The sequence below is a fragment of the Scleropages formosus genome, chromosome 11 (assembly GCF_900964775.1).
Source record: "Scleropages formosus chromosome 11, fSclFor1.1, whole genome shotgun sequence".
Classification (NCBI taxonomy): domain Eukaryota; kingdom Metazoa; phylum Chordata; class Actinopteri; order Osteoglossiformes; family Osteoglossidae; genus Scleropages; species Scleropages formosus.
Window position 1 is genome coordinate 18,654,504 of NC_041816.1, and position 20,889 is coordinate 18,675,392.

Here is a 20,889-nt window from a genome sequence, read left to right on the forward strand (position 1 = left end):
AGCCAGAAACCCCGGAGGCAGTTTCACACTTGGCCAAGCAGTTTCCTGGGGTTTGCATTAGTTAAGGTCCCCATTGATTTGTCAGCACTGATGAGTGAGCTCAGTCTTCCCACAATCCCCTGCAGCAGGAAGATTCTCCCACAATGCTCAGCAGGGGGGGGAGACTGAACAAAAGGGCTTTGCCAAACTGCACTGCAGTTAATGTGTAAAGTTGTGGAGTGTTTTTACTCCACATTTCCCCCTACCTTAAGTACTCTGAAAAAGAAGAGGGGGAGAAAAAAAAAAAAAAATTCAGGAAACAAACAGGTTGCAGGGCTGCAAACAGGAGGGATTTTCAACCATTTGTTTTCTTTGCAAGACTCAAGAGTATTGACACGAAGAACACTGTAGAAGTAGCACATTAAGATCTAAGCTCTTACACACCATGTAGAGTGCATGGTCTCAAACAGTAAAAACCATGTTCTTTAGCAAAAATTTAGAAAAAAATGCATCTTAAAAGGCTTTGCTTCTAAAGGCCGCATGTAATTTTCAGAGGTTATTTGTTGTCCTGACATGTTCCCGTCCCTGATGCATGTCAGGCTGTGACCACTAGAAACACCAGCACGAAAAAACAAATGACAGGTTGCTTACTTGGCAAGCAGTCTCACAGGAGGAATTACATGTATTCATTTACATTGACATGTGTCTTTCAGGGAGGAACTGATGCTGCCAATTTAAAAAAAACCCACACACACACACACACACACACACACACCAGTATGGCAGGGGGATGGGCAATGCATTGACATATATAACCAGTATGACACTCCATGAAAGTACTGTCCATTGGTCTTCTGATGTTCTTATGGTTATGAAAAGGTTTTGTGAGAGAGGTCTTTATCCAGAAAAGACACTGAAATGAGCACAATGCTACATCAGAGCTTCTTAACATGAAGTCCATGAACACCTTAAGTCTGTGACTGGGCATCAATAGGTGAAGTGCAGACTTGCTTTAAAAAAAAAAAAAAAAACCCTTATGTTAAAATATATTACTTTTCTCTTACATTCTATGAAAATTCAGTGTGTGGGGGTCAAATTTCAGTGCAATAACTTGTGTGGAAAAAGACATTGCACATTTATCCATCAACATTTTCAAGGCAGAAGTTGAGCTTTCATTAGAACCTAAAAAGGGGGTCTGTGGCCAAACAATAGTTAGGAACCTGAGTAATTAAAAATAGTTTTGGTATTTAGTGGGTGGGTTTGGGGTTCGAGTCCTGCTTTGGGTGCCTTGCAGCAGACTGGCACCCCCTCCTGAATCCAAAGGCAGTAGCTCTAATCACTACGTTACCAGCTGTTCCCCATATTTAATTGAATATTGAATTTTTTTTTTTTCCCCAGCTCATGCTTGATACTTGTGGATCTACTCATCTTCTCTCTGTGCTGCTGTTTTTATTTCTATGATGCTGTGACCCAGTGCTGCTAACAATTAAAAAAAATAATAGAACTGACATGGGGGAACGCAGTGGTGCAGCAGGCTTGGCCAGGGACTTCTCTGTGGTGGGTCTGGGGTTTATGTCCTGCTTGGGCCTCCTTGTGGTGGACTGGCATTCCATCCTACATGGGTCTCCTCCCCCTCCAGCCTTGCGCCCTGTATTGCCGGGTTAGGCTCTGGTTTGCCGCAACCCTGCTCGGGACAAGCCGTTGTAGACGTTGTGTGTGGTACGCAGTGTTGATACATTTTGTATTTTAAGGAGAAAGACATTAACAGATCTTGAGATTTTCAAACATCTGACTTCCTGGTTCAGATAAAGCACATTGTGATGTTACAGCGGCAAGACAATGCTGTAACAGTCATTTAATAAATATCTAAGCAGGGCCACAACACTGCATAGGAATGTATATTCAGCAGCCCTTTCTCAGAGTCACCCTATCACATGCTGATGTCAAATGTTCATTGTGGCATACTTTACCATGTACAATACAAGAGCAAAGGTGTAAACTGTAGCCAGGTAATGCATTGAGCAGTAAAGAATTTTTTTTTTTTTTTTTTTTTTTTTTTTTTTTTTTTAAAAAGAGCAGCCATTGCATGGGGTATACTTTCAGCTTGGAGGTTAAATAAATAAAAAAAAAAAAAAAAAAAAAAAAACAACACTTTAAAAGAACCTTTTAAAAAGCATGGATATCTTAACCAAGATGAGAACATCTTGGGTCATGCGGATCTTCAAAATGAAATGCTGAAGTCAAATGTTCATCGTGGCATACTTTACCACTTCAAAATAAAATCTTTAAACTGGTTACTGCATGTTCTTCTCTGCACTCCTACCATGAGGTGGCACTTGCACCAAACAATCATACTTTAAGGATTAATTAATTGGAAGATTAGGAAATATCTATCCAATGAGATAAATGCTAAATACAAATCCTACCTGAATCCTGTGTTTAGCATTGTCACTTTTGAGCTAAGCTGAGCTTGGCGGATGAACACACCACCAGATTCACACATTAGGCATTTATCCCCAGCAGATTAAGAAAACTAGGCTTACTTTAAGTAGCTAAAGAGACTGGGGAAGACATTTTATCATTTTCCACAGCTGAGACCTGGCAGCTTTCCATTACAACTCCCCTTCATAGTAACATCGGAACACAACACCAACTGTACTGTTCTGCAACAGTGAGAGCCCCCCCCCCCCCCCCCCCCAAAAAAAAAAAAAAAAAAAAAAAAAAAAAAAAAAAAAAAAAGTCTAGACATAGTGCAGCTCCACACTTTAATGTCTGGACTTATCCCGAGGAGTTTAGCAGTACCTATTTCTGCTTCATTCGGTCTTCAAGTTACAGACCACTAGATTGTTATAGCAGAGCTGGGCGGCAGCAGCAGGACCATTAACTATAAAAAAAGGTAGCCTTTGATGTGATCTTTTCAATGCCACTTTCTGAAAAATCATCAAGCACAGTCCTGTCTTCATTCTTTCCACAAGTATTTTCCCCATTTCCATCTTCATGTGAGAACCAACCGAATTGTTCACAATCCAGGACCATGATACAATTTTTTCTAGAGAGGCTATCGCATAAAGCCCCGATTTATGCGGAATGACAAACTTGTGTCATTTCCTCCCCCCCCCCCCCCCCCAAGTCCCAGCCTAGCAGAGAACTACCTACAGCAGGCATTAGAAAGGGTAGCATTAAGTAGAGAGCCATTTTAAATATAAAAAACAGGTCATCTGCTGAATATGCAACAGATTTCCCTGTGTTACGTAACGTAAACGTCCTCTGCGCGCACCCAAACTTACCAGTTGAAAGTTTTACTTTGGCACACTGAACTATCACGATTTTCCTCCCAATTCCACTTGTGTTACGATTAAGATCTTTCAGTTGATGCTTCTGTGATTAATATTTCTGGATGTTCAGTAAAACGTTCTGAATAACATCCTCCCCCCCAAACAGGACAAGTCAGAGAGGCAGTCACAGCTCGCAGAACAGAACACAGCATGAAAACGAGCAGCTCGGCCTCCTCAAAAAAAAAAAAATTTTAAACATAAAACAATGAATTGAAATATTTTCGTAGAGCATAAAAGAAAATCCTTAAATTTTCCTCTAACACCGATAATGACATATTATAAATCAGCATTTTGATCTTATGGGTTTTATTTACAGCGCAAGGTGAACTGCCATCTGCACACAGGGAGAAAGCGTCCTTAGTTTGACTATGAAGTTGCTTTCATAACATTTCTTAAACAAGGTCGAGTTGCTCGCATATTCATATTAATGAGCACCTGTTCTAGACAAGTGATGTTTCAGCACAAATGTGGGGGGGAGAGGGAGGAAAAAAGAAAAAAAAAAAAAAAAAAAAAAAATTCACAGGCCTAGCATCCAAAATTTTAACCTGTATTACTTGAATGGACTTTCTCCAACATACTTTGACTTATGATCACCAAGTTCTTTTCCTCAAAAGAATGACTTGGCCACACGAATCTGGTGAATAACCAAACATACACCATTCTTACAGCTGTAACTGACAAGCAACATTTCCCCTTATGCATTCCCAAACAAATGATAGGCTGAGCTTTAGTCTTTTTCAAATAACAAAAAACACAGGCATAAGTACTTGTTGGTCAGCAGCCCAAGTCTACACTCCTACCCCCCATGGCAACGCTCTCCCTGCATGTTGAAGCCCATAAAAACAACAAAGGGCTTATGCTCCATGATCAGGGTCTCGGACCTTATAGAAGGGCTCGGTTCCTTTCAGAGAGAAATGGAGGTCACTGCTGGAGAGCAACCAATCAGCCAGCGATGGCTCTAGAAGCACAGCCATGATCGATAGGCCTGCCAACACCATTAAATCTCGATGGACAGCACAGACTTGTCTCTAGACAGAGGAGAAGTGGGAATGAAGTTCTGTCCTTGTTTACAGTGGAACAAAAGACCGTGCAGGGGTCTCCTGCAGGCCACGTTCAAACAGAAGGCCAGCCTTGAGGGTCTTTGTGAGGGTCTGCCTCTATGGACTGGAGATGGCTGACAGGGCAGTATTTAAAAAACAGGAAATCAAGAGAATGCCTCAGGAGACATGGGCCTTTGAAAGGCAGGCAGACAATGTGTTCAGGGCACTATGTATTCAAAAGGACTCTCCACGCATGGGTTCCTCCCAGCTGTCGCTGCTCAGGCAAAAAGTGTGCAGACCTGGGTGGGATAAAGGTGCTTAAATCAGAATTATACAGCACCGTCCCCCAGCTGGACGTATAGGCCGCACTCTCCAGAGACTCAGATGTCAGGAGGGCCAAAGGCTCTCCGTCACCTCCAGAGACATGGACCCAAAAGCCAATGGCCGGATATTATTATAATTGGATCGAGCAGCGCTCGACCTGACAGCAAGAGCCTTTGTTTCAGCCATTCAGAGGGAAAGGCAGAAAAATCAAACAGGACTCTTCCACTGCGATCAAAAGGGAAACTAAAACTGCATCAGATTTGCAAGAAGACTGCAAATATTTGGGGGGGGGGGGGGGGGGTCAGGACTCCTGGGCTTAGGATAGTGTGTTACTAGCAGTATGATTGCATTAGGAGAACAAAAGCATGGGGTTGTCTAATTTACAGTCAGCTTGACCTGTAGCTGACCCCTCACCCCATATTTCACTGACCTCGAAATAATACACACTCAAACACTCCTTGATCTCAAATAAGAAAAAAGAAAAAAAAAAAAAAAAAGCAAGGAATAGGAAACAAACAGAAGGAAGAAAAAAAAAAAAGTGGCATGGTCATCACATTATAGCCAATTATCTTACATGTGTCAAAGTTCAAAGCAAGACCGTGTACTTGTACATGCCATTCCCCATTTCGCAGAAACACAGAGGTGGTGTTTTGTAGAACAGACCGACACATCTAAAGAGCATAAGCAGAGGCATCTCCACTTAACGAAAAGCAGGAAGCCTCCAGCAGCAAGATTCTCAACTACACAGTTCCATCCAAACATAAACTAATAACCTACTCCCAACTTCAGAAGATGAGAAATCCATCGTGTTCTGAAGTCCCGTTACTCTGCTCCTTGCTTCCACTGTGGGCCCCCCGAGATCAGTAAAGCCAGATAAGTGGGTAGCGTAATGCTTGCCGGGTCGCTCTTTATTACAACACAGTCGCTGGTCTGTGCCTGCCTTCCTAGCCCATCAAGGTCAATGTGCTGCACTGAATACAATCGGGATTGCTTTTGGCAGACTTCCAGAACATTCTCAACGCAGCACCCTGGTCCAGCCACAGAAACCTTCAAATCCAGCATACAGATAATACTAATTCATTCAATATCAACACAGTGTTGCTTTTCCTGTTTGGGAAGCGGGCAAAAAGGCAAAAAAAAAAAAAAAAGGGGGGGGGGGGGGGGCAAAAGAGTGGTGCGACGAAAGCTAGTGTGTCCGCATGTGTATTCTGGGTGTCAAATGACAGGCTATTTCAAGAGTGGCACAGCATGTGAGGAGTATAAAAGATGAAAAAAACTTAAACATACAGAGAAATGTGTAAACACTGCTTTGATTTCCTAAAAATAATGATTTGGATGTGAGATCTGTAACAAATACTCAAGTTTAGTTTTAAAAGCAAAAATTAGGCACCAAGATTAGCAAAGAACCACACTTTCAATAACTCATCTGCCAAAATTCTCATTCTGAAAAGGTGTCAGAAAGCACAGGGGTATGGAGTTTATTTCTAGAAAAGAAATGAAGGCATTTGACCTTTAAGGGGAAAAAAAAAGGGGGGGGGGGGACAGGTGATGTCTTATCACCTGTTGCTGAAAGACTTCTAAAAAGTCCACATTCTGCAATAATGCTGTGCAGCTACCAACAAGGAACAGCAAACACAGAGGTCTGGTCATAGAGGCTAGCAAGTGTCCGACCACAGGCACACTGAAATCCTCTGCAGCAGCATCTATTTTAAGACTCTTGCCAACTCTTAAATGGAAGGTGGTGACGGAGCATCTTTAAAAGCACTTGAACATCACATATGGCACCAGAGATTACCACATGTAGTGTATAACCTGGTACAACCCAGTAATACCTGCAGCAACAAACTCTGAAAACTCTGTAGAGAGTCTTCAAAAGGCACCCCTCAGAGAGAGAAGGGGGGGGGAAACGCTGTATTTTTTTTTCCCCTGGTAACACTGACACCATGGGAGGTGAATTATTCTGCACTGGCCTTAAAGCACATGCATACACATGTGCGTGCATACATACATGAATAAATGAAAACGCAAACATACATGCATGGTTCTTCAGATTCGCTGCATGGAGCCACAAAGTCCTTACTGAGAAGGCTGCTACCACCAAAGCAGGAAGTCTGTACGATTCAAGAAAACTAAATCTATTTGAAGGGTGACAGCAGAACAGAGGATGGGGTAATAAGCTGCCCTTACCCCCCATTTTTCTGACCACAGCTGTACTTTGCCAGCTGCCATATTGGCTCAGTGGTGGGACCAAAGGGGGGAGAAGTCACCTCTCTCATCGGGTGTTGAGCGGGGAGCTTTGTGGAGATGAGGTGCCAGGAATAGCTAGAGGAAGACAGCACAACAGCTGAACCTGAGGGGGGGGACTGCTCACATTCCTGCTGTGATGCAAGGATAAACACCTGCATTCCAGACAATCCCTGCAGTGTGTGTGAGATGCACTCACAGGGATGTTTCAAATCAGTATTAAAGACTTTTTTCCTTCCCAACTGCAGCTACAAATGAACACACTGCTGCCCCTGGGACCATGTATCCTATACAGCTTTCGCTCAGCTCAGGGCTGGGAAGAACATTTCCCCCCCCCCCCCCCCACATGAATAATAAGAAGCTGAAGCAAACATTTAAAAAAAAAAAAAAAAAAAAAAAAGTCTCTAATCTTCTGTCAGGCAAAGATGATATGCAAACTTCAATGCAATTAGATGAATAAAAGGAATTCAAATTTGCAAAAATCAAACACACTGGAGGTATTCTACAAGTAGGGTGATATTTCATTTTAAATCCACATATGCTAAACACATTCAGCACTTGAAAAAAAGCAAAACAATTATTTTGCATTACTTGTAATGCAGCTAAACCCTATGCAAGTTTAAAAGACAGTGCACATTGTTGCAGAAAGACGGAGAACACACAGCAATGGAATACAATGAATCACTAATATATAAGCAAAGGAATCCGTGCCAAACTGATATCAAATCACACTGGTAACCCTTGGCATGAGGATGAAAATAAAGGCAGATACAGACTTCTGTGCTGCCAGCGTCAGCAAGCAGGGGCACAAAGCCAAAGACATATCCGACTGCTGGCCGTGGGCGCCAGGCGCCAGCGGGGCGGCTTTTATTGTGGCTGTTCGTGTCCCAAGTGCTCTGAGCCACGACACCTGTCAGGGCTCTACCACAGGGCAGCAGGGCAACAGGCCAAATACTCAGTGACGTCTCCATGGCGCACCCATCGCATTCCCAATCTGTGGAGAGAAAAGGGCTATTGGCTGTCTTCTCCCCTGCCCGCTTGCTGCAGGAGGTAACCCAGAGCGATAGGGATGATCATGTAAAATGAATTGAACTTTTTTATTAAATGACTAGTGCATCAGATAAACAAAGTCAAGATGATTTTATAACCAACAGGGGCACAAGATACTGTTACATTCTTCAAAAGGCCATATACAGAAGTAACCTTGCCATTTACTCCAGTAATGACTGACAATGCTTGTAAATGTCTAAGCCCAGTGCACAACTGAAGCTAATTACTCCAACATCCCATGACCTTGATCTGAAAGGACTCAATTCTCTGGACATTTCTATGGTTACTGCTAAAGGGCACCTGAAACCAATTAAACAACTTTTTTTTCCCCCCCTTCTATGTCTGCAGAGGATACACCACTGCAAAAAGTTCTTTAGAGCACACCATCAAGACTACAGACAATGCTGGAACATAAGGGCGTACCTGTCAGAAGGTTAATCACCGTTCCACTCGACTACCCTGAAAGTCACCCCAAGAACAGTCAGGCAGCCATCGCAAGCCCCAGATCATTAATAAACAAGGAGCTGCATAGTGGTGCCATGCTTATCTCAACAATGAATAGCTGTTCGAACACGCACGAGATAAACTGCAAAGGTCCTGATAAGACACCAAGGCCACACATACAAAAAACCAAAACTTATTCAAATTGACTTCTTTCCTTGCTCCTCTCCTAGAAAAGCCTTGAACAGAAGCCGGTATTATGCTTTATCTCCATAAAGGTCAGTCTAGGGAATGTCTCTCTCTGCTCCAGGCCTTTGATATGCTGCTAATTTATAGTGAAGTAAAGCAATGGAGGAGTAACACTAGCACCTCCACACACCTAAACTAGGTATCATCTGGTGCAGAGTCTAGGTGGGGTCTGACTCCTGCTGTTGGTAAGTGGGTATAGGTCAACCTCAGATGTGCTGCTGGAAATGCCTGTGAAATCACTTCCCGTTTTCCACAGAGCTGGGAATGATCTTAACAGCTGCCTGGAATCACCTGTTAACAGTCTATGGAGGGCCCATCCCTTTAATGTAGACAACATCTAACAAAAGAGGGGACAAACCTTCAAAGTCATCAACCTGAATAAGGGCTGATCATATTGCCTTTTCCTTTTGATAATCACTGCCATCTTTTTCTTTTGAATCACTCCTAATATTAGGGACCTGTTTGAAATTAAATAGCAAAGCCAGAGCTTTCTCCTGCTGTGGGTCTTAATTTCAGTAAAAAGTTCACAAAGATTCAATTTTCAAAACAAGCTGTAGTTTAATAAGTGATAAATAGCCACAGGTGCACTAGGTATTCACTAGAACCCTCCTGTTTAACCTTAAAAAATAAAACAAAATCAAATCAATACAAAGCTATGAAAAATATTTATGCCTTCAGCAAGCCAATGATGGAGTGTACCAAAGGATCTCAAAGACAATATTATAATGGCCCACCTTTCTCTTCACAATATTCTATGTCAAAATAATGGTCCTCCTTTGTTGTCCCCAAGAATGTGGCGGTATCAGTTATTCAGTGATAATCGTCCCCTAGGCCATGCACCTGTGTGCAGCTGCAAAGACTTCCCTCTCAAGAAAATTAGCAAAGGTTCTTCCTTCCAGGAGGTTAACACTGAGGATAAGGTAGGGCAGCAGCAGGACCAATACAAGAAAAACAGAGAAATACAGAATTAAAATCCAGATGATACAAGACATATTCTTAACTACCACCACATTTAAGGAACCCAATCTCATCAGAGCCTATCAGGGTACATCAAAGTTGGAACACCAGTCCATTGCAGGGTAACACACAAACCTTAACCTGAAATGTATGTTTTTGGACTGGGGGGGGGGGGGGGGGGGGGGGGGGGGACTGAACACCCAGAAGTAACCCACATAGAACAAGTAATTGCCAAAAGGACTGCAATGGATTCAAACCTACACCCTAACAGCAGAGGCTATGCAAAAGCTGCTTAGGCATTTAGACAGGCATCCCTGGCCAGAAAGCCCTCTACCATTTTCAACATCATCCGCAATATACAGGCAACAAAATTAGCTGCTCCAAAAGAAGTCCTAGACGAAATAAAATATGAAAAGTGGAAGGGATTATTATTAGATGGGAGCCATTATGAGTATTGGACTAGCACAACAAGCTGAGCAAACCATAAGATACCGTTACTCCTTACTAATGAAAGCTATAGTTTGCTTCTGAGTTAAGGAACTGTTTTATTGTTGGGGACTGTGCCCCATTTGTTAGCGTGGGAAGGTAGAAGCTTAAACACCAACAGCTTCCTATGTTGTTTTCTGGAGTGCCAAGAACTGCAGTCCTTCACCTTCTGAATGCAGCTCTGTGGACTGCTTAATGATGTAGGTCAGGACAGTCCAATCTGGCCTGGTAAGACCGAAAACATCTAAACAGATTTGACATGTTGAATCAGGGCCGTTTGTCAGCGACACGAAGTGGCTGGGTGCAAAGGACTGGCGGAAGCACATTTGGCATCTTTGACTAGAACTGCTGAGTGCAGTGGAGTTTGAAGGCTCCGACCAACACTAGAATAAGCTAGTCTCCATGCCTCTCATCCTGTCAGCCTCTTAGCCTGATAAACAAGGCCTCCACACTCAAGAACCAACCAAAGGAGAGGAAGTCGAAGTAAACACCTAGACATTCATCAAGCAATCCCACTTTACTCACCACAGTCTACCTCCTGGGTTGACCGTCGCAATATTAAAAAAAAAAAAAAAAAAAACACACCCTACATACCAAATGGCAAAATGCTAAACATTTTCAACAGGGCAGTCAACATGAAACAGAGTGCCTTAATGGCCTAGTGCAATTGTTCAGATGTGGTTTGTCAAGAGAGAAGAAAGGGAGAGGAGGAAAAAAAAAAAAAAAAAAAAAAAAAAAAAAAAAGGACTCTGCCTGATCAATGCTACAAGAACAATTCAGATGAGCAGACCCAAGCCTTTACATCCAGTCTGATCCCAACAAAGAGGCACAAAACTGGTGGGGAGGGGAATTTTGGTGAGGGGTTTGGGAAAACCTGAACAAAAGAAGAAGATAATAGGCCTGGCCGGACGGTGGCACACTAGAGCGGTGCTTCAGAGCCAGAGCCACAAGTAAGTTCCTCTGTCTGACCTCCAGAAAGTCTGACCACCAAGCAAAACAAACCTTAACAAGAAAACAGCACAAGCTAGAGAGTCTTCTGGCAATAGTGGCTGCAACAAGGAGGAAGACCAGTGGATTGGGGGTGAAGGGGAATTAAAGGGTTTAGTTTTACAGCCATTGTTTCAAATAGTGTGTCCCGCCCTCCCAACCCCCATTCCCTTCTCTCTAAGCCTCCTTTAAACCCACACAACACAAAAATCAAAAGCCACCATTTACACACTTTAAAGCCCGTCGGAGGTTGGGCTGTTTTGACACTTTGTCAGTAGAGGCGCCTGTGAAAGGCACAGCACCAATGCAACACTTGAGTTCCCTGACTTCATTAGGAAGCGGCCCTTTCAGTGGCTTTGCCACTCCAGTCCCTTGGCTGAAAGGCCTATTTGGACCCCAATATTGTTTGTTTAATAGAGCTTGTTGCTTAGGCCCCTACACTGACTAGTGCTTGCAGAAAAAAACCCTATGAATGAGGATGCAGGCGGCATGGAAACGTGATGTGGGCCATGCTTACAGAAGGGCAGAGAGGGAATCCCAGACCTCAACAAGCGGAAAGCCTTTAACTTGAAAGATGTGTACAAATACGGTTGAGAAAACATTATGCAATTTCCTATGGAATCAATAAAATTATCTAATAAGAAAATCATAAATTTACATAAGAGCAATAGCATTTTAATTATAATAGTGAAACCCCATTACAACACAATCATTAGGGTCCATAAAATGCCACTGCAAAAAAAAAAAAAAAAAAAAAAAAAAAAGCAGGATCATGCTGAATTGTGGTTCAAGAAAATGAGTGTTCAAACTGACAAAATGTTGACCGAACATCCTAAATCATCCCTATTTTCATCCCATTTGCCCCGTTTTTTTTTTTTGTACATTTACTTTCTAGCAAGTATATTACCTTTGAATTAAATTCTGCAAATTAATGGTTGCTGTTACAGTACAAATTAAAACTCATCTTTTTAAGCAACAAAACAAATGACAAAAAGTACGCTGGGCTTAGAACCAGGTTTACGTTCACGCAAATTCTAAAAAACGCATAAGACTTCATCTTGAGGTTTCCAGTCAGGAAGTGCTGAATCTGGTATCCCTAGCTCACGTGCAACTTTAATTTACAGTCTTGATCGCTTCAAGTGTGCAAAGTTAAATCTTTCACAGAAAGATTTTTTTCTAGCAGTTTGTTCCATTTTTATTTATATAAAATTTAAAAAATTGAAATTAACTAAAAAAAAATTCTAACACCCAAAAGTCAGACAGCAGTCTCAACGTGCATGTTCACGAGCAAAGCCAAAATGTAAATGGCTGCTGGTAATGAAGATAACATACTGCCCAGGACAGAAGAGAGGGGGGGGGGGAAAAAAAAAAAAAAAAAAAAAAAGAAGAAACTCTCAGCTTTTGACTGTCGACAGTTACAGACCACGGTGGTCACGTCTGGGTACTTGGATGCGGAAACCTGTTGATCAAGGCGGATCAATAGCAATCGGCCATGGTACCGAGCACTTTAATAACAAACGCGCTAATTCAGAATACTACACGGAAAGGCCTTAGTTTTGATTAGATTATGTGAAACTTGTTTGCGTTCTTTGGATGTTTTAAAAGCTTTTGTTGCATTTGATATTAGGTTTAGAACAGTCTTTTGAAACTAACATCAAAGTTCAGTAAGCGCGATTTGCCGACAATGAATTGATGGTGCTGGCAGAGAGCTGTAAGACTAAGAGGCATTTCAGTATTTATAAACCACTCGCCCTGTAAGACTTTGCTAAGTTTGTAAACATTACCAACTTTTGAACTTTTCAATGTAGTTTCTATCATTCTGGAAAGAGCAGCAAAGAGAAGGAAGAGAAAAAAAAAAAAAAAAGTCCAATTACCCATCGCGTTATATCCGAATTCACGGCAAATCGGGGCACGTTAAACTGGGGTTTTACTGTACCACTATCGTGGATAATTTGCACTCATCTGACCATAAAATCCCATAAACTATCCTATAATGACTACAGGTGGTCCCCGATTTACGATGGGGTTACGTTCCCCGAAACCCATCGTAAGTCGAAAATGGATTTAATACACCTAACCTACCGAACACCATAGCCTACCATACATGTAATGGCCATTATGGGCTTGCTACCTTCATGGTGGGCAATTATCTTGAGTTTCTCCTCAAGAGTAACTGCTGCCCTCTTCTTCGCACCAGTAACAGAAGACACAGATGGGCGTTTGTGACACGGACGAAGAAAACAACCGCGTGGCAGACTGGGATGTGCGGATTGCTGCCGCTCCCCAACATCGCAGGAGAGTATCACACTGCATATTACTTGCTCGGGGGGGGCAATCAAGATTCAAAGTATGGTTTCTAGTGAATGTCCGTTGCCAGCTCACCATCATAACATTGAAAAAGTTCTAAGAGTCTCTAGGTTAAATATGCAGCATCCTATTGACGTAGCCTTTTTATCTACATAACAGTATTATCAAAATTAAAGTAGTTAAGACACAGTGCACCATTTCTTCTCAGCACAAATGCCAACAGTGTGGCCACAAAGAATGTGTGTTCAGCACTGGAATTGCACACAACATTTTAAAACAACTGAGCAGCAATGGCTGCAGGCCTATGTGCAACGTAGAGCACAATGTAGACAAAATGATAAAAAGCCTCTGGACGGAACTAGGAGCTACTCCAGAGCCACTGGAGGACCGGTTTGGGTGTGGGACAAAAGGAGCTCTGCATACCAGGCTTCAGCTCTACAAAAAGTTGGTAGAAAAACTCACTTTACCAGCTTTGATATAGCACCCAGCAAAGGGCGAAATGTTTTTTAGACAGTCACGCAGAAAGCTGCTCCACCAACCCAGTCGGAGCAACGGCCACATCTGCCTCTAGAGGGATTTCTGAACTGGTGTCTGTCTGAACTCATTTTAAGCCAATTTAAACTGTAAAGGTAGATGGGATAAACAGTGTATACATCTCAGCTGCTGAGCCAATCACTTGTGGGTCTTTCTGGATGACACTTTCTGCATCCAGTGCTGACAAACCCCCCACTCACCCACAGCATCCCCTCTTCTCCTTGTGCTTTTGTGTCCTTTCACAGAGCCAACCCTTACAGCTTGTGACGCAAGGCTGTGAAACCCCACTGTACCAGAAAGATGGCTTCATTAGACACACTGCCAGACCATATCAGCAGCTCTGTCCCCAGATTCCACAGCCAAAGTTGCAGCTCTTGTATTGGCTTTGCTGGAGGTCCTATGATCTGCCGACCGTTGCTATGACAGTACAAAGAGGCATTAGTATGTTAATCTCAGTACATCTGCAAAGGGCATCAACATGTTTTACAGTAACAATACACACACATCCTTAATTCAGAGGGATGTCTTCATCCATGGAAGAGACACTGATATGTCAATTTAAATTTTCTTTGCCATTCACACAAGGCAAATAGGAATACTGAGAAAGTTCAAGCTCCAAACTTCATCCACCAAATTCCAGGACATGGGAAATTACTGCTTGAAGAATTAAATTACTTTGGGAGAATTTGCTTTTCACAACAAATAGCTCTGAGCACAAAAACTCCACCCCCTGCCTTCACCACCTTACCCGCAGTCATCGGCCATCCCCCCGAACTCGTGAGAATCCAGGCGTCTCCATGCAAAACACGCTGCTCTTCTGCATTTACTCAGACAAGGACCTGCTACTCTACTGCTTGTCTATGCTGGAGATACAGCTCCAGCCAGGATACACACTGCAGAAAACTAAACAGGATGAAAAGGCCTCCAGCAGACCTATAAAGATAATATCTGAAATGCAGCCATCAGGGAGCCCCTCTTGTTCAGCTGTCTACCCTCATTACTACAACCTTCCATAACATGGGGGACCATCAGGCAGAAGGCCTCACAGTTGTGAGGAGGGGAGAGAGAGGAAAAAAAAAAAAAAAAAAACTAGAATGCACTACAGCTTCAAGGACCCCTTACCAACCCTTTCCACAAACTCCCAGAAGAAAAAAAAAAAAAAACCCTAATTCCCACATAAAACTGCCATAGTGCAGCATAGCCTGAGAATCACCATCTGATTTCTTCTCATGCTTTGCTCCTGCCTCTTCCAATACCTCCACCCTTATCACCAATGGAATCCCACCCTTCCCCAAACTTCTAATCAGACACTGCTATACCTACTATAAAAAGCCTATCGCTCCGAGCCAATTAAAAACATCCCTGCAGGTGTTGCAAGATTGTTCTGAAAACTGCAATTTGGGTAATCTCAAATAATTCTACATAGATCAATGCACAGGAGATGGGCGATATGGGAAATGGACACCAAAGGAGGCCACTGTCAGAGATCCACTCTTAGACAGGGTCTCAAAATTTACTCCTATAATTAAAAGTGAATGCGTATGTGTGCTGGTCTAGTACACATCTAGCAGTTTCTCAATGCTACAGTTCCATACACAATTAATGCAGCAAAGCATGAAGCAAACAGATACAGGTTTTAAGTGTATGCATTACATTACTTCATTTGGCTCACAGTTTTTGCAAAAGAAACTTAGTTGTTTACCCATTTATACAGCTGAGTTTTTTTTTTTAGGCAAGTACATTGCTCAAGGGTGTTACAGACAGTGGTGAGACTCAAACCTGCAACCTTTGGGTCCAAGGGTAGCAGCTCTAAATTTTGTTTTATTTTCAAATTTTTTATTATACTGCAAGTTTTGCATAGCCAAAATTCCATAATTTGGGTGAACAAATTTTCTTGCATTTTAAGTTGCCCTGCTCAGGAGCACCAAATCAAACATTTAACCAGAATTTTAAGTTGTTTTGGAGAAGAGTATCTGCTAAATCAATAAATATAACTTAATACATAAAGCCCTTACATTTTAAAACTGTATTCAAAAAATACAGAACAAAAAAAAAAAACTATTTAAAAGAAAAAAAAAAATTAATAAATGCTTCATAATATTCTCAAATTATACCATACATGCAAGCAGACTTTTCCTCCCACCAAGATCTTAAATGCCATCATGAAAATACTAAAAATACCAAGCAAAAAGCTGAACTATTAAAGAACAAATTATCTGAAGCAATATAATTCTGAAAAAAAAAAAAAAAAAAAAAAAAATATCCAGACTAATAGTGTCACAGCTCCCCTGAGAACTGAAGTGATCCTACAACAAATAAAGCCAAACAATGCAAGAATTAATTCATTCATCAACACTAATGATGGAACAAAACAGAAGTTTCTAGATTCAAAGAGTGCAGGTAACTTTTTGATAATTGCAAACGAAAAGAAACCAACGTTTTATTCAACGTAATCCTACCATTTACAACATTTTAATATTAAAAAAAAAAATCAGATGCATTTTACTGAAATTCTAAATTTCTGCAAGAATCACACACACACACACACACACACACACACACACACACACACACACACCGAAAAGGCTAGACCAGACAAAACCCCAGCAGAAGGGGGACTCTGGAGCCAGCAGTCCCATTTGTGCTGCCTGGGTTCTGATCACTCTTGTAAGCCAGTGCTCAAAGGAGTGAGCTCACCCGTCTGCAATGGCATGCTCACGTATCCATTACCATTCACTGTGGCTCACACAAGCGTGTGACATGCGTGGCCGTATGAGTTTGCCATGCTGAAGGCAAAGTTTGCAGTCCAGCACGGTCAGTGAAACCTTAGAAGCAGACGAGATTACAATAAACTTTACTCTGGCTCCACACACTGTGCCCTCTTGACCTTTGCTAAATACATTGTAAAGTAAAAACAAAAAAAATAATTCATCGGAACATTATAATTAACAATAAGTTCAACATTATATAGGTAATTTTATTTTTTCAGCATAACTGCTTTCTTCTTAGTCTTATGATTTCAATGTGATAAGGAGTCCACTACTGATACCACTACAAAGCCCAGTTTGTTTCCATATAAAAATGAAGAAATACCTTAATACCGTTTCACACCACACAGACCTCAGGCAGGATGTATGCAGTAATATTTCCATATTATTTTTATCCCCACACTGGCACTGAAAAGACTTAATATACACATCATTATATTTAATAGAAAAATTCTCAATTCCATTTAAAAAAAAAAAAAAAAACACCATAATATGCCATTACCCACAGGCTTTGTGGTGCTTTTCTATTAGACTAGAGGGAATTATTTCATTTTATTTCTTTTTTTAAATTGATTTAGCTGATGCTTTTCACCAAAGCAACTAACAATGCTATGTACAGTTATTTTTATATAGCTGGGTAATTTTACTGGAACAAATGAGTGTAAGCACCTTGCTCAAGGCTACTACAGCTGGAGGGGGGACTCAAACCTGCAACCTCTGGGTCCAAAGGTAGCAGTTCTAATGCTACCAGCTGCCTATATTGTATTGCTAACATATCATTATACTTCAATATTGTGACAAACCATGTTATGAGTAGTATAAAAACTGCCTACAAAAGCATTTATTAAGTGGCAACTTCACTCTAAATAGTAGTAAAAACATAAGAATTACCATGGAAAGCTGTTGCAGAGAATAGTCAGGAGAGACAGAGATCTGTTTAATACATTTTAAAAAATATCCATGTGTCCAACGCCATAAACAGAAGAAACTACTGATATTACTGAGTTTAGTAGCGTGCACCAACTGCCATTACATTTTATAGAAAAAAAAAGTTTCAGTAGGCAATACTTTCCCAATATTGTAATGACTCAATTTAATCATTTCACTACTTTATCAGCCAATGCAAGATATACATTTCCTAACTGATACGCTATAAAGATGAAGGAAAAACATTTTTTGCAACTTTGCAAACTACCCCAGCACACACAAAATTTGTAGAAAATACTGCAGAAAATTTATAGCGAGAACGGCACAGTTAGGAACTTTCATACGTTATGGTGTTTACAGCACATTACAGATGACGCTTTATGGCTTTGGATGCAAACGAAAAACATGGGCCTTTTAGCTGAAACACTAGGGTTGACAGCTATTTTACACACTGCTGCATGACATGACGCTGCACTTACATGTATACGTACATGCTTCTTTATAACTTAAATGTACCTGCAGCACCTCTATCCAAGAAACCTGGACCTCTAAAATAAGGAGATGTATACACACAAGCTTTTAAAAACCACCATTTACTGTGAATATAGTTAATTGTTTATACTGCGTTGTCAAAGCAAATATGTAAAATTTCAAATGTGTAGTGCATTTGGATTTAAAAGAGTGGTATCCAATATTTTAACCTGCAACACTAAAGGCATCCCCAGAATGCGAAGAAAAAGGTAAATGGAGAATACATGAGGGTTTAATTGTATTGGTTTACAGATTGTCATGTCATTTATCAGAGCAGAGCTGAAAACCAAGTGTTCTTGATGGGTTTCCAGAAAAGAAACCAGTCCTATCAAGGCAAGCAGATCTTTTACGGATCCCGACTGTCAATCGCACCTGTGACCTGGGCGCAGCGTAACTGATGCTGGCACATTTTCATCTTACTCGGTTACTCGTTACACATCTTTAACACACAGCTGTTTCATCATGGTGCTTACGGTCAGTGTTAACCATCAACTTTACAATGAATGAGCTGCCCATTGCATTTGCAGGCCAGGAATTCTTATCTGTTTAATTATTCTTATAACCCAGACACAGCACTACAGCAGGAATAGGATGTGAAGTAACAACCTTCAGATAAAGGCGACAGTAAACCTTAAGGTCTACCCTCCGCAACCCTTATGCAACAGCCGCTGATAAAGTTCGAGTGTAAACTAAGCCCTGTTTGTTGTGCGTGCGCGTGCTTCAGGGAGAGAGAGAGAGAGAGAGAGAGAGACGCTGTGTCTTTAAAAGGCCGTCCACGCTTCGATCCGGCTCCCGCATTCCAGCCTCCGTGGGGCTGCTGTCCCAACACGTTGTAAATACAAGGTGTCCGACTGAAAAAGCCTGGTGGAAACGCGCAGAGTCCACTAGTAGTAGTGCGCGTGCGAGAAAGAGACGCCTGAAACACCAGCCGACCTCACGCGCGTGGACCGACAGGACCGCGAGCTTCGGGACTCCCAGTACTAGGGTCGACCACGGGCCACGATAAAACCGCGACTATCGCGATGATTGGCGGATGTCGCGACGTAGGCGCCGGCAGCGGCGGCATTGTTTCATGTCGCGGCGAGGGGATTTCAAACAACTTCCGACACGAGACAGAATAATCATGCGGTTTTATGAAACACGTCAACGCACACATCAAATCTGCAACTATTTTTAATACATTTTTTTAATGGCAAAAGGGGGAAAGTGAGGGCAAATATATAATAATGAATTGAATATTGCTGAAGAAACAAAAAGAAAAAAAAAACTAAAATACACACCCAACTTCAAGCGTTTACCAAAACCACCAACAGCCCTCTGCTCCACACTTCAAAATACTCCTGCACAACATCAACAATACGTTGCAATTTTATAATAAGTTGTGACCTGTGTGTGAAAAGCAGCGTGAGCTTGAGGCTGAAGTACTACTACTAGTCTAGTGACTATGACATGTACGCGCCTGTCTTGTTTTTACAAGCCGCTATGCGCTAAAAGTATATTCAAAATGTAAACAAATTTCGGTCTAAGTCCACATGTTGAAAACGCACTTACCTTGACCGCACAACAACACAGTCAGGAGAATGCCGCAAAGCACCCAAACAAGCTGCATATTTTGGAGCTTGTGTCTCTTCAACTTCTGCGTCCTATTTATTTGTTATTACAGTTTGTAAAATGACTTTTTTTCGATTTCAACATATGCCCCTTAGAAGCGAGGGAAGATGGCTCATAAGCACTGTGAGCTCATAGTCGAAGGAGACCTTTGGAGCTCGCGGTCCTGCTGCGAGCTTGTAGAATCGGGGCAGCAGCGCATGTCTCTCGCGCCCTCCGCGCGAACATTTTTATGCGGCTCGCTCCGGTGGCCGTGGTGAGCGGCTAGCGGACGGTACCACACGCCACCAAGAGGGGTGGTCAGTTACTACAAACCGTGGTAAGAAAAAACCTGCGTCCGCTAGCTCCCTTCTTTTTAGCCACATATCTCTTTAGTGTTACTGCTTGGAAAGTTGTTTTAAAATGTATTGTTTTTCTGGAAATTTTTTTCCAAGTTTTTTATTCCATTTTCTCTACACCCCCGGGGGTGTGTCTCGGTTGTCGTATCCCACATCGCGGTAGTCATGCATTATTTCCCAAACTTTAAGTTGGTGGCTGAAGGCTTGAGTTGTGTTTCCACACACAGTAAGGTGATTAAGTCGAAGAAAGACCCAGAGTCCAGTAACTGTTATCGATTATACACACACACAAACACCGAGAGGCTATTCTGGATGAGCCCTGTTCCTGGTTGCATGATCATGATCTAGAAACATGTTGAAGAAGGCTCCTTGTGTTGGCGATTTGGAAAATAAATTGCTTTTGAATTCCCCTTGAACTGCACCACATGTCATGTTCTGTACAAGAAACACACATACACTAGAAAGTAGAGGAAAATTAAACAAGTACATAAAACTTGGTGTTCATTAGTTACTGTGTTCTAAGGAATCATGGAAATTTCCTGAACCTTTTTCACTGGCTCAGTGTGTTCAGAGTATAATCCTGAGTATTTGTGTATAACTCCAGTAAACCATATCAACAGAGTGTATTAATGAATGGTAAATGTTGAACAAGACAGTTTCTTATCTGGCTCCAACGAGAACGTTTTCAAACAGTTTTTTTTTTGGGGGGGGGAAATGTTCTTAACTAGAAATGACTTTTCTGAAAAGAATGGTAATGATTTTCTCCTCAGGCAATGGTAGTTTG

At 41.8% G+C, this 20,889-nt stretch overlaps 1 protein-coding gene across 1 annotated transcript in view; it reads right to left on the minus strand.

Moving 5' to 3' along the window:
- Window positions 1-19,982, minus strand: part of lrp4 (low density lipoprotein receptor-related protein 4) — a 79,107-nt gene extending 59,125 nt beyond the window's left edge. The window contains exon 1 of the mRNA XM_018763914.2: window positions 19,711-19,982. Within this exon, the coding sequence (XP_018619430.1) occupies window positions 19,711-19,768 (58 nt within the window). The 5' untranslated portion in view covers window positions 19,769-19,982. The remainder of the gene's footprint in view (window positions 1-19,710) is intronic.
- Window positions 19,983-20,889: the final 907 nt, after the last annotated feature.